Source organism: Seriola aureovittata, chromosome 4 (assembly GCF_021018895.1).
Source record: "Seriola aureovittata isolate HTS-2021-v1 ecotype China chromosome 4, ASM2101889v1, whole genome shotgun sequence".
In the NCBI taxonomy this organism is placed as follows: Eukaryota; Metazoa; Chordata; class Actinopteri; order Carangiformes; family Carangidae; genus Seriola; species Seriola aureovittata.
Window position 1 is genome coordinate 6031963 of NC_079367.1, and position 26171 is coordinate 6058133.

Consider the following 26171-nt stretch of genomic DNA (forward strand, 5'->3'; position numbering starts at 1 on the left):
ACCAAATTACCATAACAACATTTAGTCGAAGTTGAAGGATTGGATATTTACTGAGTAGAGGTTGGCAATACTCACACTTGTGTAAAGTAAAACACACCAGTAGTTAAACTTTATTTACAATGGAACAGTGTAAAAACACACAATGTCTAATATAAAGTATATACAGGTGTTTGTAAGTGTGTGTGTGTGTATGTATGTGTCTTTGGGGGACACAAACAAAGGCAAGATGAGTGATTCAAAGTGGTGGCTGCAGAGTAGGCTGCTGGTTTCTTCTTTGTTCTTCTTGCTAGAGCAAAGCTTTGGTTGCTCCGAAAATCAGCTGGCAGACTTTGTGTCCTAGCCGCTGAAGTAAACTTGTCCACTCGCCTTGGTGCTGTTGAAGAGCAGAGTGAGAGCGTTTTCCGTGAGCAGGCCCACAAGAGAGCTGAATGTCTCAGGTGGCCCTGAACGTGGCTGGAGCCTTGTTGCTCCATGAAGAGATGAGAGGGAAGAGGAGCTGCTGCTTCTGAGCAAGCTAAGGAGAGAAGAGGCAGAACAAAAAAGGGGACCTGATTTTGTCTGGTGAAACCCTGGGGGGGTCACATGTCACACACTGGTCAACACTGACTGGTCAGTGAGGTCCCTGAGGAAGAGTCGTCCCCAGGTCTGAACAGTGAAGAATTTGTGGGGAAGTAAGTTCTTTTGTCTGTAGAACAAAAGAACATGTGCTCTCCACCAACTTGAATGTGCTGAGTCACAACACTATACTATGACGTTTTTTGACATTTCTATGCCTAATTATACTATGACATTTTTATGCCTTCCTATACTAAAACTTTTTTCATTATAATTTCTTATTCTTATATGGTTATGCAACATATGTCTATAATATAAACCTATAATATAAATATACATACTAAAATACACGTTTCTTTTAGCTAGACATATATGTGAATATATGATATTGTTCCAATTTGCAACAGATTTCACGTCATTTTGTATATAAAGGCTATACTGTATACACATATATGATTTTATGTTAAATATACATATATTATATACATGGAAACAACATGCACATATATTACATTTGCATATAGGCATTTCTAAAAGTGAATTCAGCTCTTATATGTTAATAAAATTTTTGGTAGACAGCATTACAAAGTCATTGTAATTGTGTCTTTGTTTTGGAGGGATGGCAGGGTTGTTGCGTCCACTACCACTGTTGAGACCAAACCTATACCCTTGCAAGAAAATATATACAGCAATATCATGGCACATACAGAATGATTAATGTTTCTTTCAGGATTGACCCTGAATGTTGGCAGTGGAAGTAAAACATGATCTGCAGAACTGTCAGCTTTGTGACCCCTGGATTCCTCTGGATGTAACTCCTGGAAATCAAGTCGAGCATAGGCCACATTAAAAATGCTTCTTTGGACTTGTATTGTAAATCTGAAGTAGATGCACTCAACAATAATCCAAATACTTCAGCCATCTGCGTTTTAGTTCTTCCCATGGAACCAATCGCAGGCTTGAATACCTTGGAGACAGTTTTCTTGGGCTGAAACTGAAGTAAAAAGATAGGCTTCACTGACAGAGTTGTCAGATTGATCTGATTTCATCCTAGCGTTGAAAAGAGCGGCAACTTTCCAGCTGAATCATGGCCATTACCTGAACTCTCAACATGACTCAACTTTCTTCGGTGAGCCTCATCCAGCAGACAGCGAGTTTTTCCTTTCCATGTGACCTGCACTCGAAAACTCTCAAACTGTCTGGGTTTTTTTTTCTTGCGTCTTGTTTTTTTCTACCTTCTTGTTTTGCAGCCGTGGCTGCATTTACCACGTCAAAGTTTTTCAGATATTCAGTGAAATACCTTGATATCTACAAGATGTGCTGGCACAAAAGTTTGTACAGACATTCATGCTTCACAGACAAGATTTATTTGTCAAGCTACTGTTTCCATTTTTTATTCTTTACCAATAAAACTACTTTACCAAAAACCAAATTTGAGTTTAGAGCAGGTCACTCAGCCTAACTAATCTTCCCTCCTACGCCTGCCAGCAATCTGCGAAGGAGGCACACTTTCCCTCTGAGGCCTGATAAACATCTCCCCCCTGCAAAACTCAGAGCTTTTAATGTATGCATGCCTTGTGTTGGCCACTTCTCAGGACACGTGTAAAAATGCCATTTGGCTCGACATTCGCCTGAGCTCCGTTTCTAAAACTGTCCTTTCTCTTCCCCCTTCTTACCCCCGTCTCTCCTAGGCCCTTATCAAAGACTCAGGACAATCAGCGGTTTATCGCAGCTGGAAATGAGTGCAGGAAGCAGATGTTGTTCTGATTAAACATACACACGAATACACACGAATCCACACACACACACACACACACACACACACACACACACACACACACACACACACGCACACGCGCACCATGCCAACTGAATGCCGCTTGCTGCTGCCTGAAGGCCTGAGAGGAGCTGAGGGCCAAGTCCTGGAGTCCAGCGTCATGATATCTGCTGAACATGTGCTGTAGTGGAGACAAACTGCCAACACACCGGCCTTTTTTTTTTTTTTTTGTGTGTGAGTGTGTTTAAGCAAAAACAAGGCCAAGAAACTGCTTGATGTGCTACCCTGGCCTCTTCCTTCTGTTACATAACCCCTCCATTATATGCAATCATATAATGCAGTAATCAATGCATAAGAGTTGGGTAATCAGCTCTCCTCTGCAGACATAATGACTGCAATAACTGATGAAACTGCTGATGGCCTTTGCATCAGACGCTGCAGTGTGTGTGTGTGTGTGTGTGTGTGTGTGTGTGTGTGTGTGTGTGTGTGTGTGTGAATGAGAGGCAGGGAGATTGTCATATGGTTTCTACTTTAATAAGAATGCACTTTGGCACCCCTTTATTTTCTTCACTTTAGGCTATTATTTTACAAACTAGATATAAAAGGACATAAATAAATGACATAAGTTACATGTACCTAGAGCTCCTTGACAAAAAAAAAAACCCAAATAAAACAAAAAAAAAAAAACAAGGCAAAGAAAAACAAAAAATTCATGATCATGTCAAAAAAAAAAAAAGTACAAAAAAAGATTGAGAGAATGTTAGATCTACATGGCTAGATCATATGGCATCGGAAGGCATACAATGACAAACATTAACTCTGGCGACTTGTTAATTTTTTTTCTTTTTTTCAAATCTTCCGACATTTAAGTAAAGGAAAAAAGTATTTTACAGTACATTCTGGTTTCCATCTCCTTCCCAACATGTCTTGCATATTTCCAAACAGGTCCTTTTTTAATCGAAAGATAAAACCCAAAAAAAACTAAAAAGAAAACAAACAAACAAAAAAAAAAAACCGCATTGCCAAAACAGGAAAGAGCAGTAGAGCTGTATTAAGGGCGGAGGTGTTTTTTTGAATTATATGAAGCGTCACTTGCGAGTTCAAAAACATTCACATAAGTATAGTTTAAAGAGATAAAAGGAACAAAAGGAATATAGTCCATTGGGTAAAACCTGTAGCTGTATGATGTGCTCTGGAAAAAATAAAAAATAACCAACAGTTTTCCCTTCTCGAACACCTTCTTCCTTACGTCTGTGATCCTTTTTGTTGTGTACAGGTGCGTCGTTTTCCAACCTTCAACAGAGAGATGGCTCCAACACTTCCTCCTTGACTTGTCATGAGCTCGGAGAGTCCAAACTTGATTGGGGGGGGGGGGGATTGGTTTGTATGCACAGGAGGGTTTCAGTCACTCTGGTCTGTGTCTCCATGTGTCCATTTGCCAAAGCAGAACTGGTTTTGTGTTCCAGAAAGCTGTTCAGTAAATGCTGTGGCTGAGTAGAGTTTGCACGACGGGAGCAAACACACCTTACATTGTTTTTTATTTTTGTTTTTTAGTTTTTTTTTTTTTTTTTAGACAACACGAAAGCAAAGAAAAAAAAAAAAAAGTCCAGGGTTTTCCTTTTTTTTTTTTTTATATATCAAAAACAATACAACTCTGTTATCTCCTCCTCCTCCACAGTGGCATGAGAACAGACACGATTACTGATAGTACTTCAAAGACCTTTTCACTCATTCAGCTAGACACACACACACACACACGCATACACACACACACACACAAACACACGTGCACACACACACACTCACACACATCATCACTTTCGCACGCTCAAATCAAACGCTTGTTACTTTACATGCAAACAGAATTAAGCAATAAAAAATAAAAAATAAAAATCACAAAAAAAATTTGAAACCTTCAAAATAAAAGCACATTATCCGCTGGAGCAGGGCTTCTCGATTATATTACATTCTTCTTATTGTCTCTTTTTTATGCTGTTAAATCATTCATAGTAAATTCCAGTACATTGCTGGATGGCCACAAGCAGACGGTGGCTAGTTTGTCAAGTCGACGTGTTGTGACGGCGGATGTCCCAGACGCTTGGGGATGGATTTGTCATCTCGGTGTCGGAGGAGGCTCCAAGGAGGAGGCGGAGGAAGGAGGGCGGGGAAGGGGAGCAGGAGGAGGAAGACAAAGAGGAAGAAGAGGAGGAAGAATTCTGGTCGTGGCGAGCGAGGCCGGGATCCTGTTTATGATGGACGGCAGCAGCTGGGGGAGAGAGAGAGAAGAGGGGTGGGGGGTGGGGTGGAGGAAAAGAGAGGCTGCATCAGTCATGGTGGTTTTGAATATAAACAATTTTAGCTTGGCATCCAGTCCTGACTGGCAACACTGCTCTGCAGCTCCGGCTCGATGGAACATTCGACTCATCCGCTGAACACAATCGAGTGCCAAAGCCGGGGCATCCGGAGAGCGCGAGCGGCCGCACTTCAGGGGCAAAATATGGATTTCGTGGCAGCGGCGGCATTAACTTGTGTGCACCACATGCTGCTGTGTGTACATAATATATGAAACATGCCCTTGACTTACTGGCACACATCAAAAGCACGACAATAGACAATTTATTGAGCGTGTGTGTTAGATGATTACTCCATGTATGGAGTCAACAGCCAGCGCAACCGCACCACGCTTTTGTCTCATGCCAACCGAAGTCATCCTTCAACACTGTTCAGGCAGGAGTATTGATGAATTAGAGCCCATTAACTTGCAGTATCTATTATAGATTTTCTTTCATGTTCAATAGAAGCCTTGTACGGCATTTTTTGTAAAGTAAATTCTAATATACTGCAAAAAAATGGTTTTAGGTCATTTGGGGATTTGGTTTGATACATATATGATAGAAAACTATATATATCGGAATAATTATAACACATTTTCACTATTTTCTGACATTTTATAGACAATGCGATGACTCAAGAAAATGCTTAGTCAGGCAGATGACTGTGAATAATTGTTAGCTGCCACCACTGCTCCACGGCGTCCTGACTACATCCTCCGAAATGGCCATAAAATGACATTTCAACATCTTTAAACAACAAAAACTGAAAATTACAAACTTCAAGAAAGTAGCGTTGATTGCAGGGATGTTGTATTAGACTGGATAAGTCTTAGGTAGGTGTACTTAATAAACTGACAACATGAGGAAAATCAAATAAATCAATGCCGTCACATCAGTTTAAGTGATTATGTAAGTGAGTGAGTTTTGTCTTGAACTTGTGGAGTAAGCTAAATCCTGGCTTCGTTAACTTGTGTTAATTTATGTGCACAAATTATTTTCCTTCTACTTAGAAAATTAAAAAAATCTGTTCAAGGGATAAATCTGTTGTATCTGATATACTAAAATCAATCAAGAGCTTCCGTTGAGACCCTCCTGGTACCATGGCAACATATTGGTGCGTTCACTCAGGAGAAAGTTGCACCCGAAAGCCGCACCTCCTCTCCTTCCCTGGAAAGTGTTCCTGAGCTCTGGTGGGCTCTGTTCGGCTGACTGGGAGTCAGCGGCTGATTAATTCTTCTCATTAAGATGCCGGCGGCATCAGGAACACAGACTGATCACAGACCAGTGGCTATTGATCTGCTCTGGCTGCCTGCGGTGGCGCAACCTGCTTGTTAATTAACACAGTTTCTGGAGCTGAGGGGCCCATGATGAGAGAGGGTGGGGGGGGGTCTAATGAGTCTTCGAGGCTTTTGGTGGCTAGACGCACTTGATATTGGAAGCATGCTGCAATAATAACAGGAGGTTTAATCCAACAGCTTTATTTGTTTGGTTTTAATGGGGCTGTTTTTGTGCTGAGTCTAGGTAACAAAAAGAATATATTGATCCTCACCTTGATGACGGTTGGAGCACAGGTGAGCGTGTTTTCTTGGCGATGACAATGCTGATGATTCCAATTGACTTTGCATCCATACTGCCTCTGTTGCATCCCTTTGTCCGAATAAATCCTGCCAATAAATTCCAACTGGTTCAAACAGCTGTCTATCAAAAGTGATGAGGAAGAGATGGAGGGTCCTGCAGCGACACAGGGGTGGGAGCTTCGATTCAGACGGGGGAGATGAATGGAAGAATCCAAATTGTGTGTTTATCTGAGGTGTGGGAGAGCGTTTTTGGGAAGACAGGGGAGTGGGAAAGGCTCCTCTGGAAGATCAAAGACATTCTCAGCAACGTCCTGAGGGCAACAAAATACAGCGTTCTGGGAGAAAAACAAGGCCAGAACTGAGCGAAAAACAACAAGAAGCGCCTCAAAATAAGCCCTCGCTGCGCCGCCATCTCCCCTCGGAATCCAACCCTCAACCTCTCAGAGATTCACTGTTTGGAGGATCCTCCATTTTGTCTGTGAGATACCAAACAGATCCAGCTGAGAGACAGAACAATGACGGCCGGGGCAGCCTGCGAGTCCCACAGAAACAATTCATGTACAATAAACACAGTCACAGGAAATCAAAAAAAAAAAAAATCATCTGCTCTGCGGATTATTCCAGAAAGAAAGTTCCAGAAACAACACTCTGCCCAAAGAAGAGCAAGAAAGGTATGGTTCCCCCTCTTCCTCGCTTTTCCTTTCCAGACCAGTTAAAGGCACTCCAGATTGGCCTCTTGGAAGCATTTTTCCAGCCATCCCTTCATCTATCCATAAATGCTGCAGACAGAAGCCCCTTTCTCCAAAACAACAACAAAAAAAAAGGGCAAGGTAAAGGTCTGATTTTTTAAAAAAGTGCCATTTTCACCACTTTTTTTTTTCTTCTTCATCAACGTCTTCTTTTCTTTTAGATCCAATTTAAAGTGCATGGATGAGGTAAACTATTTCTTCATAGTTTATTTGTCTGTTTTTTTTTTTTTTTTTTAATATTTAATCTTTTTTGTTATTTATTTATTTTTTTCATAAGAAACGAAGTCGCTTTGCTTCCTTTTCCTTTTTGCCTTTGTTTTAAAATCTCTCAGACGGGAACCATTCTGCCTTGCATCTGTTGCATTTGGGACAGCATTCCCTGGACGCTGGTCAGGATCTTGTTCTGGTGTGCTGCCGAGGAGATACCTATGCGAGCCATGTCCCTGAAAAAGACGAGGGGAGGGGGAGAGAGAGAGGCCTTTTTAGGAGCGAGGACAACAATAACAAACACACGGAGGCCTGATACACATGATGAATTTTACAGCCTTCCAGTGGAAACGAGCCCGACAGTTTAACTGCTGTGTGAGGAATTTCACTTGCCAACGCGGCGAGCTTAATCCTGTAATCTCAATAAGTGAAGAATGAAAATAATACAGACAAGTGACTGAGACGGAGAGACATTTAACACACATGTACTTTGCATCGATTCTGGTCTAATCATAATAGTTTATCATGTTTATGCTTTCTTTCTGTGAATGAAATGAGAAGATTGATACCACTCATATATCTGTAGGCCACATATGAAGCCAACAGGCTTATCTTAGCTTAGCCTAGCTTATGTTAGCTAAAGATTTAAAGCAGGAAGAAACAGCCTGCTACATGCTGGAATTATTTTAGGGGAAGAGTTTAGCTTAGCTTAGCTTAGCTTGGCCTTTTGAAGCAGAGCTAAAAACTCCCTGTAAAAACCTCAACCTGTCATTTTTAAATTTCTGTTCACGTATGAATTAAAGAAATGAGATACAACATGTTCACTAATTAAACTTACAGGTGCTGATTGGCAGATTTTTTTTTACCTTTCTGACGAAGCCCGGCTAGCTAGCTGTTTCCCTGTTTGCATTATTAATGTTCAGCTAAGCTAAGTGGCTGCTGAATGCAGCGGTAATTTATGAGAGATGCAGATATGAGAGAGTGGTATCGATCTTTCACTCTCTGCAAGGAAGTGAATCAACTTTATAACTTTGTTTGAGGAGCGAAGAATATTTTTCATTTTATTTCAAAATCATAAAGCCATTAAAATGTAATCCAAGTCTTCAAAAAAGTCTTGTGTAAAGACTTAATTTCTTGTTTTGTGATCATGTCTTTAAAAGGTCTTAGTCATAAATCACTATAAGTAAATTCAAATACTGTCAAGTAAGTAAAATATTTAATGTTTTTCAAGGGATAAAGCGGATCCTTTTCTTACTACTGGTACATTTGTAAAACTCTTGAGTCTTATTCTTCTTAAAACAAGTGAATAATTCAGGACATTAACTTTAAGCATGTGCATCAATTTTCTGGAATGATCTCGAGTCATTTTCTCAGAATTGGTGCAGCGAACTACTTCACGCTGCCTTTTACTGTCAGTTCTAAAAGTGTAAAGTGAGAATACCATTAAAAAATGCTGTTATGCCTCTCTGTTCACACAATACACTCGCTATAAGAAAATGTTTTTTGCTTGCACCTTCTTCCATTCCCATCTTTCCTTTTTCTCTGTTTACCTTCTCACTTCCTCCCTCTCACAGTCTCCCCTTCCTACTCACTCTTGTGTCATGTGGACCACAGCCTCTGGAGTGGTGTAGCCGGCGGCGGTGAAGTTGTCGCAGTATCTCTCCATGCCGATGGCCTGCAGCCAGTCCTCCACTGTGCCCACGGCCGAGGACGCCTCGGGGCTCCCTGGCTCCAGCAGGGTGGTGTTGGGCCGACTGTGGGTGGAGGAGAGAGAAGAATTAATTTGGTGAACCCTTCTGGTTCTGTGGATGTCATCTCAAACTTTCGGTGTGGTTTGGCGTTTGAAGCGTTTGCACAAAAACCACGATGTGTGCAACTGTCTGTGCAAATAAGACAATAAAAGTTATATTCTGTTAAAGTGCTTTGGACTGGAAAGGTAATGATCTGCTCTGTTACACAGTCGGGAACGCCACTGATTTATAACTACAGCAACCGCAGCAGTGCTGGACTAATCGGACTACGGCGCTGTAGTGTGGTATCGGACGCCATGACGCACACACACACACACACACACACACACACACACACACACACACACACACACACACACACACACACACACACACACACACACACACACGCACACACACACACCTTGTGTGTTGACAGAGATCTACCCACACACTGTAAAACGCACCATGCTACATTTCTCTCTTCCCTTTCCCTCCTTGTGTCCCTGTTTTGTGGGTCCTACCAGAAACGGAGCCAAGTCAAACACAGTTCCTCCTGGGTGTGACCGCCACAGTTAGTTAAACCTTATTTTACAGAAAACACCCAACCAGGTCACAGTGTGTTGAGTTTTACCGCCTGGTGGAGTTCCTCCTCGCGTTCAGATATTCATCAGCAGATTTTACCTCCATCCTATTTTTTTTTTTAACACTTCTTTTTTTCTTCTTCTTTCCTTCCTTTGTGCCGCGGCACCGTCGGCCATGAAATATTCACACGAAGAGCGAGTCTGAGTCGGTGGCGGTCTCGTCCCGCTCCGGTGACTCTCTCACACTCACACTGCCTCTCTTCAGCTTTAGAAGATGTTGATTTGAACTTTGAGAACAGGATGTCAGACTCTTTAAGAAGAAGTCACCTCTACTCAGTAGGTGGAGAGCCTTATGCATAGCAATCCCTTCACACACACACACACGCACACACACACACACACACGCACACACACACACACTCTACTCTCCCCCCTTCCCTCTTGTAACTGTAAAAGCTGCATTTATAGGATGCAGTTCTGCTAATTACTCCACAAGGGCTCTCCCCTCTCGCTCTCACTGTGTCCCATTAGGTGAGCGCGTGCACGCTTGCGCGCCCACGTTTGCGTGCGCTCACACACTCATTAAAACTCGAAACAGACTCCCGCCCGCCTCGCGTCGAGTCTGTAAACACGCATAGGTCATTCTTAACACGTTTAGCCACTCGAGAGTAATGGTGCTGGAGCTGCAGGGTCATGTTTGTTTTTTTACTCTGCGTTACGTCGTAATTTTCCTCCGCTGTTGGAGCGGCTGCATTCCTGAGTGTGCGGCACCATTAAAGCTGGTTTGCAGAGAAATCCATTATGGAAGGTGTTTGTGCTGAAAAGAGCCACACGGTGCTGGTAGATAATGTTTAATGGTGAATGTAAATACCAGCGTGAGAAGAGAAGACTGTGTGTGTGTGTGTGTGTGTGTGTGTGTGTTGGTTTCAGAGGCAGAACATTGCCTATGTAATACATTTTACAGTATTTAAGCAGCATATAGTGTGAGCCTGAGAGTTCAGCATTTGAGTCAATGTGTGTTTAGGCACATTCGCTTTTTAACACAACACATTTGCTGGTTCTCAGTGTGAACTTAATGTGAAATTCCACAACTTTTCTATAATTTTTAAGACGCTTGGACCATTTGTTGTTGTTGGAAGCCATATTGCTCTTCTCTGGTTTTATTATTTTAGTGTTATTTTTAGCTTAGTTTCAGATACAGTCAATATGTGAAATTAAGCTGAAAAATTGTGAAGAATTTTGAATAAACTGATGTGATCTTACTTTGAAAAATGCATCAAGTTTCCAAACTTTTTCTTCTAGAATTGTGGTTCAAAACCTTTTATTGTTCAGGACCAAAGCAATATCTTGTGAAAGGATCTGTTTAATATATTTACAGGCCTGCGGCGCTAAAACGATCTAGTTATTCACTAGAAAAATGACAAAGATTAAAGGTCTAAGAAGTGAAAAAATAAATCTTATCTGAGTAAGAGAAAATATGTTTTTTCTTCTTGTTACTCTCTCTGTAAACAATCTTAAGATCCCTCATAGTTATCTAGGTTGGGAAGCACCGAGCTAGAATGTACTTCCTAAAATCTGTCTGTTTGTGTGTTCACATGTAAACGTATGTGGATAAGGATGTGCATCTACAAATCATCTGAACAGCACATGTATTTTGTCTCAGTTCTGCCCTCTCACCTGACTGCGGTCTCTCCCCCGGTCCTCTTCAGAGTGTTGGGGTTGCGGATCAGCTTGTCCAGCATGTTGACGATCTGTCCAAACTTTGGCCGGTCGGCCCTCTCTCTCTGCCAGCAGTCCAGCATGAGCTGGTGGAGCGCCACGGGGCAGTCCATGGGCGGTGGCAGCCGATAGCCCTCATCAATAGCCTTGATTACCTAAACAGCAGATCAGTGTTTGCTGTGAGTCACTCTGTTGCTCATTTCATCTGGAGAGAGTCAAACTGTAATAAAAACTGGAGGCAGTTTGATTAAAGCTGCGTCGGTTTTTTTCCTCTAATTTTAAATCCTTAACGTGATTTTTAATCACCGTACTTTAGCCACCTACACAAGACATTTGGTTTTATGCATAAATTAAATGCTTTATCATCATTAGTGGCACTGGAAATGTGCATTCAGTGTGTAATGAGAAGAGGGAACGTTCTGCTGGTATTTTATCACCCCTGCAGGTAATTTGATTAAATAACCAAGTTAAAATGATGAAGTATCTTTTAAAAATGTTTGACAGTAAACATGAAGCTGGGGATTATTGTTTCAGCTCTAATATCACACACTAATTAAGGCTGTATATTATTTATGACTGTCTGTAGACTTACGTCTTGGTTGCTCATGTCCCAGTATGGCCGCTCGCCGTATGACATCACCTCCCACATGACGATGCCGTAGCTCCACACGTCGCTGGCCGAGGTGAACTTCCTGTAAGCGATGGCCTCTGGGGCCGTCCAGCGGATGGGGATCTTCCCTCCCTGTAATTGAAAGATGGGCTGATTAATGAAACCTGACAAAGCTGACAAGTAAGGTGACACGCAGACAGGCCGCTGACACATGCTCGCCCACACACACACACACACACACACACACACACACACACTCACCCTGGTGGTGTATGCAGCCTCGGGGTCGTCCTCCAGCACCCGGGACATGCCGAAGTCGGACACCTTGCACACCAGGTTGCTGTTGACCAGGATGTTGCGAGCGGCGAGGTCGCGGTGGACGTAGCTCATATCTGACAGGTACTTCATGCCCGACGCGATGCCACGCAGGATGCCGACCAGCTGGATGACGGTGAAGCGCCCGTCGTTCTTCTGCGGGAGAGAAGACAAAGTTTCACCGAATAATCCGACTTGTGTTTTAAATGTTTTGGATTGTGGTTAACAACTGCAGTTACTTCACTGACTCATTGGTTTTACTGGTAAGTTTCCCATTACTCTTCACTTTTAATGAGTCAACTCTGTTTCAGTTTAAATGATCTGGAAATGCTCCATATTGGATTCAAGTCTCTAACACTAAAAACACGAAATAAACACACAATAACACACAACAACACCAAAACGTAACGTCATCTGTAAACAAATGATTCTGTTACATACATGTAACATGAGCGTGTTGTCACTAATTAGTCCGCTTGTATAAACAGCTGAGGGATTCTTGACAGTGTAACGTAGCCGCATGATTAAACACATGAACAAATCCTTCTAGTGTGATGGTTCTCAAAGGGGGGTCAAAGGGTCCTAGAGGGCGTTCCCCAACAAAAAGGGGAATCGTTTATTTTCACTGTAATTGCATCCGTAAGTAACACAATGACAGAATATATGACTGTTGTGGTCGTGGGTTTCAAACCCTTTCTGTAATAATAAAGATCAGATGGGGGTCTGTGGTGTAATTTGTGAGTTAAGGCGTCCTTGGTGTGAAAAGGTTTGAGAACCACTGATGGAAAGCATTTATTAACTGTTTAGAGGCAAATGCAAATCCTGAAAACATCTTCAAACATGATTTGTTGTGTGCAACAAGTTGTTGTTTCTGCAGGACTGAGCCCGACACAACTTTCCCAGCTCTAATTGTTTGTGCATTTACTGCATAAAGTCGCGAAGCATCATCTGCAACCAGAAAGTGCAGTGGATCCTGGGAACCGTGAGACGAAACCTCCGCCCACTTCCTTGTCCAAAAAACGGTAAGTCGATCAAGATTAGGGCGAATGTTTGTGAACAAACGCTTGTAATTTTGGTGGATGACATTACAGAGATAAGAAGGGATCAGCTGGCTACAGTCGTATCGCACGCTCACGGACACACACACACACACACACACACACACACACACACACACACACACACACACACGAAAGAAACGCATGACTGACCCGCAGGAATGCATCCAGCGATCCATTTTCCATGTACTCTGTGATAATCATCACTGGCTTACCTAGAGAGAGAAGGGGGGGGGGAATGAAAGGCAGATGATTATGGAGGTAAACGATGCACATCACAGCCCGACACAGCAGGAGGGTTCTCGAGGGAATGTGTGTGTGTGTGTGTGTGTGTGTCTGTGTGTATTAGACCATCCATCTCTGTCCCGTAGTGATTTAATTAGCTCAGAGTTACGGTTGCCCTGACGTCCCCCTTCTCTTCCCTGCACATGCAAAGGCATCTCAAACAAGTATCCAGTACACACACACATACATACACACACACACACACACACACCACACACACACACACACACACACACACACACACACACACACACACACACACACACACACACACACACACACAATCACCATCTTGTGTTTATGCAAATACAAAGTGATGTTGGACGCCTTATCCAAAGGCTCATCACAGTCACCCACCCAGAATCCTTCTGACTCGCTATTTATGTCAGTCACTGTCCCTTTGCCCTCTGTCCCCTCTGCCAACTTTGGACGCATCTGTCACTCTCCTGCTAGTTCCTCTTTATTGCTTTCTTTTTCTTTCTTTTTTTTTCCTACCTCGCTCCGACGCTCTCTCTCTCTCTCTCTCTCTCTCGCTCTCTTTTCTCCCCATGCCCTGCCCCTCCCTCTCTGGCCTTTTTCACCCCATCCCTCTGTCTTCCCCTCTCCGTCTCTCTTGGGGGAGCGTCTGTGTCTTTATCTGAGCCGGGGCAGGCGGCGGGGAGGGTGGACATTCCCTGGTGGGTCTCTGTCTGTCTTTGTCTCTTAGGATGAGGGGGGATGAGGAGAGGAGGAGAGAGAAAGAGAGAGAGAGAGAGAGAGAGAGAGAGGAAGAAAGGGAAGGGAAAGGAAGGGAGGGTGACTTGTTTTTGTCCCAAAACGGCAGCAAGCTGGTGTCTAACCAGCCATGGCAACAACACATGCCGAAAAGTGCCGCCACGAATTCCTCCTAGGGCCGCACTGTTCTTTGTGTTCCATTTCAAGTGGCACAGTTAAGGTGGACTTAAAAGCTCATTGTGCTGAAGAGAAGTGCTGACTTAAACCTAACGCCTTGAGAGGAGGTTGTGCAGCATCTCTGAGGCGCTCCGGCAGAACGCCCGAAGCAGCGGAGAGCCAGCCGAGCTGTTGGCGGCTGAGGTCTTCAAGGTGAAGTTCCACCACTCCACAGCGGGCCTCGGTCCATGCCAAGGGGCCGTCAGTCACCGCCTTACCCGCCGCGTGATTGGCACTCCATTAATTATGGGGCGCTCCGGCGATGCCCCCCCCCCCAAAAAAGAGGAAGTGAAGTTAAAGTTGGTGGAGAGCGGGGGCCCTCTTTGTCAGCCATCTTTGTTCCCTTTGTTGCTCGTCCCTGCCCCGGGGCCGCCGGTGATTGACAGCTCCCCAATCAAGTCTGAGGAGCGTCTGACCTGCGACCTTAAACTCTCGCCTTCCCAGCCCCGCCCTCTTCCTCCCATACCATTTGCATGCTAATTTCTTGTTTACTGAATACGCCCTGCCGCCTTTGGCAATGAACTCTGGGCAAGGGCCCCGCCAGTGGGACGATTATCACCTGCCAACAAAACAGGGGAAGGGACAAACTGCAACAGGGCGACAACACTGGGGGAACGTTGGGCGAACGCTCTCGAGTCCTTGACGTTCGCAGTGAACAAAGATCCTGCTTTTAAAAGCGGATCTTTTCTAAATTAGCATGCTCTTATGGAAATCAGCCGTTAAACATATTACGTCTGATTCGGAGCTCTAATGGAGGCTAGATTTTAATTACCCGCTAGCATGATAGAAACATTAAGTATATACAGGCTTCAAGATGGTGGACCGTAGCCAGCAGTCCTCAGTGAGAGATTTTTGCACATTTATGTATTTTAGTGCCTATTTGGAGTTCCTCCATAATTAATAAGGCTTAATTGGCTCTGTTGGACATGCCAGCAAACTGAGGCCAGATTGAGAATTCCTTTTAACTTGATTGTAATGGAGAGGGGAGTGCAATTCAAATAATGGATTTTTAATAGATTCCACTGACACACTTAAGTGTGAAGGACTAATTTGCCCAAACCTTGTGTCAAGCTCTCCAAAAGTTAAGAGTGGAAGGAGGTGGAGTGGGAGTTTATCCGATGCCCTTCTTGCTTTGGCTCGCCATCCTTTCATGTCAGCTCCTGTCACTGCTGCGTGGCTCATCTGCTTCTCCTTCATCTCTCTCGCTCCGTCTCGCTCCGTCTCTTTCTTCTCCAGCCTCCGGTTCAGTGGTTCTACCACCCTCCGCTTTCTCTCTCCGTCGTTCCCGCTGTTGTTCTCTGTCTTTCCTCTAATCCATCAGCTCCACGCAGCCTCCCTGTCGCCATCTCCCCGCGTCTCTATTTGCACCTTCCCCGGCTGCCGCACATGTCCGACCCCCCCCCCCCTTTCCTCTGTTCATCCGTCGGCCTTTTCTCTGTCTTTCTCACTCCGGCTCTGCGAGGCCTGAGAGGTCATTCCCCGCGGTGAGAGGTGTGATAGGTGATAAGCAATTCTGCCAGTGCTGCTGTTCACTTTCAGCTCCGGCTGGGCTAAGTGTGTATGTGTGCGTCTATCTGTGTGTGTGTGTGTGTGTGTGTGTGTGTGTGTGTGTGTACAGGAGTGAGAGAGACAGTGTTATCTAGCACAGATAGGGCCGGGCTGCTGTGTCACGACACATTAAGGCACTTCATCCATCTAACCTGAGCTGAGGCTGGCCATCACACATGTATACAATCAAAGACACGCAGACGCCAACATGTGTGTACACCAGATTCACACATACATGCATATACACACACACGCACACACACACACACACATACACCTCGAGCCTAACAAATAGCATCGGGGGAAGGTGTAAAGGGTAGAGAGAGAGACAGAGAGGAGAGAGTGCCAAGGGCAGAGGGAGGGAGGGAGGGAGGGAGATTTGGCCGGTGCTTTGTGGCCATGCAGCAGCAGATAGAGGAGGGATAGGGTATCGCTCCCTAACCCCAAACACATTTACGGCTGACACCATGATTAATGAGCCTGGTGCTGCGCTACAGGGTCTGTTCCTGGACCCATTAGACCCCCCCCCCCCCCCTCAACTGCCCTGGTACCTCTAACTCCACCTCCCCCTCCCACCAATCCAAGACCCCTTCCATCTGGAAGGAGCCCACCTGGGGATTTCCCCCGAATGGGAAATGTGCACACAAGCGCATACATGTGCGACTACAGGTATCCTGGAGTGTATGCAACATTAATAGTGGTATATACTAAATCGTGCGATACACACAACGGCACACAAACACACACCTTTGGCTGGTAAAAGGTTTGGTTTGTCCCTGCGCTCACCCTTCTCCAAAGTCACCCTAAAACTGCAGACGTAGTTTGTAATGATTTATTGTTAAGTGTTTTTTTCTTAAGGGAGAAAGGGGACGGCAGAAATGAATGTCCTCTCTGTGTTATTATAATATTACGGTCTTTGTGTGTGTGAATGTGTGTGTGTGTGTGAGCTGAGTGTTATTACTTCCTGTCTCCTAAATAGATAATTATGCGAAACAATTATCCACCGCATCATGTTCTTCATCTCATTTGGAAAGAGATAAATTCTCACCCTCCAAAAACAAACCAAAAAAACAGAAAACTGCACGCTAGACGCTTACATTTGGTGACCACGCCCTCCAGGTGAATGATGTTCGGGTGATCGAACTGGCCCATGATGCTGGCCTCGGACAGGAAGTCCCTCCTCTGCTTGTCGGTGTAGCCGGCCTTCAGAGTCTTGATGGCCACGCAGATCTCCCTCTTGCCCGGCATCTTCAGGCGGCCGCTGCAGACCTCGCCGAACTCCCCTGGAAAATACAACACACACACAAGCTACTACGGTGCCACAAATCACATCAAGGGGGGGAGCAGGTGAGGGTGTGTGGTTGTGTGCGTGCAGGTTAGAAGGGGTCCACTTTAAACATTGATCAGGGTCTCTAATCCCTTTCTCTCCCCTCCCTTCCTCCCCTCACCCACTGGTGCAGAGAGAGAGGGGAAATGGATATTGATTCTTTCTCTTTATTATTTTGTCATTGGATGACTTTTCTCTGGCCACAGGAATAGCGCAGACAACATATTTAGCCTCCCCTGATTTTTTATTTTTTTACTCATTGACTTGTCCAGAAGCAGACCAAATGTTATTGTCTGGGTAAATGCTGATTTTTGTTCTGAAGGAGTGCACACGAGAGCGTACACAGCCACACAAAGGGATCCTGGCCGCAGAATATTTGCATGAAACGAATACCAACTATGCTATTATCCCATTAGGTGGATGCTTTTATCCAAAGTACGCTTTACTGCAGAATCTCCCCTAAAACACGGCGTTCATAATAAGTGATGAAAACTGGCTGATTGAAGTGAAGTCGCTGGAAATGTGTCTCCTCACCGATGCCGATGACTTTCTCGATCTTGATGCAGGAGGCGTCGATCTCTTTGGCGAACTCGCGGACGGCTTGGTTCGGGTCCTCGTAGGTAAAAGGGTCGACGTATATCCTCACTCCTGAGAAAGGAAGTTTGCAAGAAAGAAAGAAAGAAAGGAAGTAAAAAAAAAAATGAAAATAAAAAAGAAAGAAAGACGGGAGTGAAAAATGAAGGTTAATTCATTCTGGCAACTACACTCCATCTGTTTTTTATTTCCATCACGCTGCAGGCTACACTGCCTTCCTCTGCCGAGCCTCTTCTTCTCCTCCTCCTCCTCCTCCTAATCCTTTCTTCTCTCCGTACCTTCTCCTCACACTCTGACTCCACTGCTTTTCATGTCACTGTGGCCGACTTCAATGAAGATGGAGCTCATTAACTTGAAATTTTTGTGGGATGTGAATAACAATGCTGATGACTTGATAATGAGGGGTTTTTTGGAGCACGTTAAGATGCAAGTACATTAACTTTAAAATAGTTTGTTTTTCCCCCCACCTCATTTTATGGGCCTCATTTGCGGTTTAAAGTGCATGCACATGAACACACCTGAAAGCGCTAATGTTTTTTCAATTATGGAGCGTGTAGGTGTCGAGTGTTGACTGTGAGTTACCTTGATGTAAGTGCTTTTCTTCATCAGAGTCCTGCTTGGCCTTGCTGTACTTACTCCTTCTGGGGGCAAAAAGAGCAGGACGGTCAGGGGGAGTGAGTCAGGACAAGAAACACCTCAACTGCATCTCATGTAAAAACAAAAAATTATAATGATAATGGAACACAAGTGTCATTTTCACCATAATCCCTAATTAAAACTTGAATCAAGACTTCTACACCCACTTACACATCAATTAAATTATGTGAAGAGCCGACACAATCACGGATTACTGATGAAGCATTGATATTCCTGTGTAATATGATTATTTATTAGAGAGCAGAAACTGGTTTTGAATGCTAACTCTAATCAGAGTTTGATGGCACTTTGTATTTGCTCTTTGTTATGAAGATAAAAGCCTTAAAGACACAGTTTTGGGAAAAACACTTATTTGCTCTCTGACCAAGTTTTACATGAGAAGACCGACACCGCTCTCTGTCTGTCCACAGTTCGCTTAGTTTAACATGAAGACAGGAAACACAGATGGGAACACCTCGTCTGGCTCTAACCCAAGGTCAAAAAATAATTATTGTACCATCAAATCTAAAACCCACTAATTAAAATCCCGTTGTTTCATCTGTATAAAAGTGTAAAAAAAAGCATATTTAAGTGTTTTTACCAAGCTGTCAAAACGACTCCTTTAAGTTAAAATATGAATTAACTGAGTCAAACATAACAAACTACCATTTAATTACTAGTGCATCATTTACTTCACAAACGTTTCATATTCGCCAATAAAGTAAACTTCCGGATGTATTTCCCTATTTCAGTCCTTTATATTTAAATTTCACTACATTTCAGAGTAAGAAAATATAGTTTTCAGTTCATTTGATTAACAGTTACAGTAACTAGTTACTTTGCAGATTAAGGTTTTACATACAAAACACACATGAGTTCGATTGTTTTAATTGTTCTACACAACTGTGTATAAATTAAAGAAACAGAAACAGAATGCTGCTTACATGTTAATGCATGAGTTGCAATAATCAAAGGATATAATATATATTAGTATAACAATATGAAAAGGGCCATTCTAAATAGTGAGTATTTGTAATACTTAAGTTATATATAAGATATATATTATATATATATAAGATACTTGCTGCATTTTTACTTTAACGTTTTATTCGTAATAAGATTGTCTTTACATTGTGGTGTTTTTTTACTTTAAAGCAAATAAAATATCTTTCAGCACTAATGGTTTCTGAAGGGCACTGAGCATACAGCAACAACATGGAGTGGAGAAGCCGGCGGGTATAAAAGCTGTAAATCAATCCGAGACAAGATGCACTTAAATCCCTCTGAATCCCTCAGGCAGCCTGACACCTGTGCTTATATTGATGTGTTGGGTCAGTGGTGGAAATGACCAGATGTGCGGGACATTGTCCTCCTCTATGGTTGTGTAATGATGGTAAACGGCTACGTGATTACAGTCCACCCCTAAACCACCCCACCCCCCCATTCCACAATCACAGGATGGCTGCAGCAGCACAATGACAGTGGCCGTCACATGCATATAAAAAAGGCAGAGACAACCACCTGCTTGGCTGGAGAGAGAGGCAATCACATGGAAAAGAGAGGAGACACACACACACAGACACACACACACACAAACAACAGCCCCCTTCACTCCCCATCATTCTCAGCACCAATACACACATGCAAACAATGATTTGGTTTCCATATATAAAGAGACACACTCACACGCATAAAGGGATCAACGGATGCTCATAAAAGGCACATACACACATACAGGAATCAACACACAAGCCCATTAACACTCCCCATCCCCCAGCACCACCACACACATGAAAACAATACTCTTTTTTTTTTTCACATAAGGATGTGCACACACACACACACACACAGGGGGGAGTGTGGTTAACACCCGGAGGTGAGGAAGGCCCATCTGCATGTAATCCCATCTCTGTGACGCTGCTTTGTCCTGCTCGCTGGTTAACACCCTGAGATTGGGTCACTGCAAATCCACCTGATGCCTCTCTGTCTCAGTCTCTGTATTCTATCTCCTACTTTTCATTGCCTGCTTATCTCATTGTCCACCCTCCTATCCCTCTCCCTCTTTCTCTCTTTTTTTTTTCTCTCGCTCTCTCTCTCATTCTCTTCACGGCAGTCAGCAAGGCGCAGCGGGGGAAAATAACTAGCGGCCAGGATTACAGCCACTAGCTGAGAGATGGAGGGATGTGAGGAGCTGGGGATGGATGCAGAGGACAGGGAGCGAGGGGTCACTGATTGCATCTCTTCAGCTGTCGGAGCTGTCAATCACGTCTCCGGTGTGGCGAGTCATCATTCATCCGACGTGAGCGAGTTGCACTAGCTGCTCTGGCTGAGTGTTTGTGTGTGTGTGTGTGTGTGTGTGTGTGAGTGTTTTTGAGTGACGTCTATCGCCTGACAGCTACTTTTCCCGTGGCTAAGCAAGACATCCCTCACCTGGGAGGAAAGAGGGAGAGACAGGAAGCAGAAGGGACAGAGAGAGAGAGAGAGAGAGAGAGAGAGAGAGAGAGAGAAATCTCACCTTCGGCTGATGACGAAAGCGCTGATGAGGATGATGAGGAGGACCACGCTGCCCACCACTGACACCAGTAACACTGTGGAGTTGGCCCCATCGCCGATAATGGGAGCTGGGACTGTTGAAAAAGGGAGGAAAAGATGGTGGGGGGGGGGGGGGGGGGTAGTGAGGGAGAGAAAAGAGAAAAGGGAGGAAGGTTGGACAGAGACAAAGAGCAAAGTCAATATCACTGCGCTTGATTGAGTTGCCGCACATGAAGGAGCAGTGTAGATTCTGTGTTTGTCAAAGTCATTGACACCCCCCCCCCCACACACACACACTTCTTCCATCTCTCCCCTCCTCTCTAACACACACACACACACACACACACACACACACACTGTTTGTCCTTGCTTCCTAGTCCTCCATTTTACAACTCTCCCCTGTAAATTCTACTGCTTTGCATGCTCCACTGAGAGACAATGACGGCCCATTAGGAAGTGAGCTTGACCGTGTCATTATTATGCGCCGCTGTCTCTATCTACATTACAAAAGGGGACACCTGGGCCCCCAGAGCATCTCTGGAACCCCTTATATCATCACGTGTCAGCAACAGCAACGCCATGTGGAATAATATTCACAGAGGGAAATCAGAGATAGTAATAATGGCTTATGTTTTGTTAAAGGTCCCATATCATCTAAAGGTCTCTGTCCATGTGTAGTGTGATTATAGATCAGGTCTAGGTTCTATATTAATACTGTGAAAGTATCAAAGCCTCAGTCCACAGAGAAATGCACACAGCCTGTATTCAGAAACTGAGCCTTAAAACCAGCCGTCAGGACTTCTGGGACTTTGTGATGTCACAACAAAGCAGTCACCGCTCTTAGCCATGCCCCAAGTCCCACCCACCTGGACCCACCATCTAAACCTTGCGGGATTTAGTTTCTCTGGGTTTTTTACCTGAAATCTGCTCTATATTTATTCGACCGCTCAAAAAACAGTCAGCAAATCAGAAGAGAGGATCAGAGCCTCCTCTCTTCTGATTGGCTCACCAACCTGTTGTTACTAGAGCTCCAGAGAGAAGCCTGAGAGAGGAGATGTAAAACTACACTGAGATGGTTTCTGGTTCTTAAAACTACAAATACAATATATCTCCTTAACAAAATGTGTAAAATATGGGACCTTTAATAACATATTATTATTGTACTGATGAATTCCTATCTGTCTGGTCTCTTCACCTGATTTAATTCCAACTCCGTTTTCGTTTTATTTTCCCTTAAGTAGCTTTAAGCTTGTTCGAGTCAGTCTTACAGTATTAAATATATTCAATCAACGTCCCAAGTTTCTGTGTTTTTTGTGTCTGCTCCAGTCCATCAAACGGAAATTTGATCTCCGCTAGAATTTAAAATAAACTTCTCTTGGCTTTGACAATTCACAGCATGTGTCTGTAATGACTGACCCACCAGCAGGTCAGTTGGGTTTCAGGGGCTAATTTGAAATTGTGATCAGAGTCCACCCACGTAGGCGCTTGTTAATGTTGTTATCATAGGGTTTTATAATGTTTCAGTGTCTGGTGGAAACAATGAAGACTCATTTTTCGGCTTTAACATGCTCACATCAAAGGCCACCGACGGGAAAGAAAAAGTAGCTATCAGCAGCTTCCGACTTCAAATGTCAGAAATGGTATCATTCTTCAAAAACCCATATAAGTTGAACCTTAGCTGGCGCGTCCACCGAGACTCACTGCAACTTGAATAATGGAGGCTACTCAAGTTGCCAGTCAGGTGCTGGAGCACAGTATCATTTATCTTTTATAGATGACAGCTATGTTGATTAATGACTACAATGAAAGAGACAAACTCGTAAAAGATGCTATCATAGCAGGATTTTGCAGAAACAGGGTGTGATGGAGCTGGCAGCGAGCCTCTCTCTGGCTCTGCAGCGCGCTGATGTCATTAAGGCGAAGCACAGTAGAGGCGGCGTGCCTGAACTCACCGGAGTTGGTCATGAACTCAAACGGGCCGCTGAATTCCCCGTAACCCGCCGCTGTGCGAGCGCGGACGTGGAACACGTAGGAAGTGAGGGGGGTGAGGCCCTTGATGTCGGTGTTCCTCGATGATGTTTTGATTATTCGGTAGCTTCTTTCATTTTGGTCCTGAGGAGAAAAAGAGATAATGGTGAGCCAGAGAGAAAAGGGAACAATCATATTTCATCAGCAGAGACTACAACTCCCATGGGACCCCTCACCTTCTCATAATACTTGACTTCATACTCTAAGATGACCCCGTTGGCTCTATCCGGTGGCTGCCAGGCCAGTGAGATGGTGTGTCTTGTGATATCCTTTGCCTGGATGGAAGTCACTGGAGAGGGAGCTGGAGAGATGATGAAAGAAAACAGAAAAAAAATATTTAGCCCACTGCTGTCTCCCTGTCCTCCATGTTGTTTCCAGCCTGGGAGACGCCGAGTCTGTTTTGTGTTCTCTCTCCTAAATCCCCGACTCTTTGCTCCTGCTGAGAAACTCAAACATCGGGCCAGGCCACAAGGCAATCACTTCCATTTGTCTTTGAACTTGGCTTCCATTCAAAAGCTGAGGCGTTTCAGAGCTGTGTATGGCCACACAGCTTAATTGCCAAAGCTAAAATGTACAGCAATACTGATGTGCTAATATTTCTGCACTAATGGTTGGTATCCATAAAACTGATCCCATTTCCTCTTGGCTGATGCTCGCAATCCTACAAACTGGCAGAATGATGTCCAACTTCATTCTCTTTAGATCCCAGGTCACCCTGGGAAACCTCCAAACAAAGTCCATCTCAGAAAGCTCAACATGAGCTCAGTGCCTTTGCTTTTTTTTTTTTTTTTTGGGAGCAAATCAATTGGTTTTCATTAAAGCTCGAGTGGGCGATCTTATCTCAAGCCCTTTCTGCTGCTGCAGCTGATAATGAGGCCATATTTCAAGCAGCCGTGCTATCTGCATTCAGACGCCTTTAACATGTGAAGGTTAAAGCACAGATAATGGCTTACACTCGTCTCCTCCCACCGGTGTGTCACTGCTGCACAAATCAAGCCTCTATCTTCAGGGGTTGTGACAACGCTAAAATTGGATCATACGCACTCAACGCGACAGAGAGAAATCCATAAGCACGGGAGAGATAGTGTTGTAAACAGAGAGACACTCATGTTCAGATTGAGCTCTGAGGAGTCGAGAAGATACGCGGGGACGGGTGGAGTTATAGACCGACAACAAAAGGTTACACGGATGAACATACAACATAAACACACACATACATACATCTGCTGCACTCCCCCCCGGTCACATTCAAGTCCCATCAACAACTGAACAACCTCGCTCATCTCCACAGAGACAGAACAAAGCACCACACACACACACACACACACACACAAAAACAAAACATTTCCACTGACGCCCAGGTAGCATTTCATTGTGGCATCTGTTCTTACGAGTTCACAAGGACTAAATCTTTGACCCCTGGTTCTCTGCGATACTTTAACCTTACTCGTTTCAGACCATCTGCCTTTTAAAAAATTACAGTGGGATGATTAATGAGGGGTTCGCGGTCCACAGATTATGATTGGATTATCTATGACATTATATACATTCTCATCACTTTGACCGGGGGCTCCAGGGAGCCTAGCCTTCGAGCTAACGCTAACAAAACCCTGCTTTTAGCCGGGGATTGAGTTCAAACGGGCCTGGAATTCAAGCACCAGCCGCGGATAGAGTTTCAGCAGGGTGAAGAAGCGGCGGGAGGGGGGGTGGAGGGTTTGTGATTGGTGGCTGGCGGAGGGGGAAGGGGGATGGGGTTGAGATGGAGATAGAGAGGGATGGGATTGCAGACATCTCTTGGTAAATAGATTAACCCAAGGTTGTGTCATCCTGTTGGCCTAATGTGTTGCGTCTCGGTTAAACAATTAGACGGCGGCCATTTGTATCCCTCCGATCAATCTTACCCAGCAGCGAGAGCCAATTTGAGGGCCCTCCTGGGGCCGACTGAGAACGCTGCAGCTCAGAAAGAAAAACCCCTGAGGGGTCACCGGCCTTCGTTCCCCCAAGGTAATACACACATCCATCTTTCCCCCAAAAGATGACAGATATGGCGTTTTAATCGTGTTTCCCTCCTCTTGTTGCGTTTTTATTTTTCCCTCGACTAATGTGAGGATAAAGATGAGTGATTTTGTGAGCGGTCCCTTCTGAGGTTCACTACGTGAGACGGCGGCCCAGGCACAAAACAAGTAATCCATCAAAGCCAAGTTTTAATACTTGTAACAGATAAATTAGTCCGAGGAATGCCTAAAAAGCAAACTGATACACATCCATATTTAAAATATTGTCAAAGCGTGTGCGCACAAAGAGGATGCGAGAGAGAGAAAAACTGGACCTGAGGCTGCGATTTCGGCCGACCACGCTACACTAGCCGGCACCTCTGTGGATGAATTTTAAAAATGTGGAGCAGATCTGTAATTTCTTACTGCCTGCTGAACGTGTGGGCTAAAAAAACGTTGGTGGAATAATAAGTGTTAGACGCAATGAATATTCAGATCTCATTTCTGAATTGTGCGCTCCAAAAAAAAAAAAAAAAAAAACTCTTCACAGCCTGCAACACTCACGCACACACACACACACACACACACACACACACACACACACACACACACACACACACACACACAAACACACACATGCCCAGCAACACGAAGGACCTCATTACGCAAACAGAAAGATAGAAATTCACAGAGAAAAAAAAAAAATACACCTAGTCCCATTATCTCCCACAGACAGCGAACACCTCAATCACACTACCTATGCATACATTATAATGAGTAAAAACCTGGCAAAGATACATAGTTTGGTTTGGTTTGGTTTGAAAAATCACCCTCCCAGGGGAACAGTGGGGATTGTGAGGTAATTTTTTTGCAGATGTTTGTGAGGTTTTGTTTCCGCGCTGGAGCCCGGTTTGTTGAGTGAGCGAGTTTGTCTTTGCGAGCGTGTATTTGTGCAGCGAGGAGCAGCTGTGGTCGGTGCGAGCAGTTGCGCGAATATGCGGTCGATTGCAGTTTGACATTAAAAGAGACAGGGGCCGCGGTGCACATGTGGTTGCCAGATTGGAGCCTGGTTGCCAGATTGGA

General features: G+C 44.3%; 1 protein-coding gene across 2 annotated transcripts in view; it reads right to left on the reverse strand.

Moving 5' to 3' along the window:
- Positions 1-2850: 2850 nt before the first annotated feature.
- The window catches only part of epha4l (eph receptor A4, like), a 58322-nt gene continuing 35001 nt past the window's right edge, over positions 2851-26171 (reverse strand). Inside the window, exons 6-18 of one of the 2 annotated variants that reach the window (XM_056373585.1) lie at positions 23271-23395; positions 23019-23178; positions 21050-21161; positions 18481-18536; positions 17839-17952; positions 17075-17260; positions 13368-13429; positions 12103-12312; positions 11824-11973; positions 11190-11386; positions 8791-8952; positions 6215-7434; positions 2851-4598 (exon numbers count right to left, since the gene is read on the reverse strand). In XM_056373585.1, the coding sequence (XP_056229560.1) occupies positions 7320-7434; positions 8791-8952; positions 11190-11386; positions 11824-11973; positions 12103-12312; positions 13368-13429; positions 17075-17260; positions 17839-17952; positions 18481-18536; positions 21050-21161; positions 23019-23178; positions 23271-23395 (1649 nt within the window). In that variant the 3' untranslated portion in view covers positions 2851-4598; positions 6215-7319. Of the gene's footprint in view, positions 4599-6214; positions 7435-8790; positions 8953-11189; positions 11387-11823; positions 11974-12102; positions 12313-13367; positions 13430-17074; positions 17261-17838; positions 17953-18480; positions 18540-21049; positions 21162-23018; positions 23179-23270; positions 23396-26171 lie in introns of both variants that reach the window. The other variant, XM_056373584.1, reaches the window with a different exon arrangement.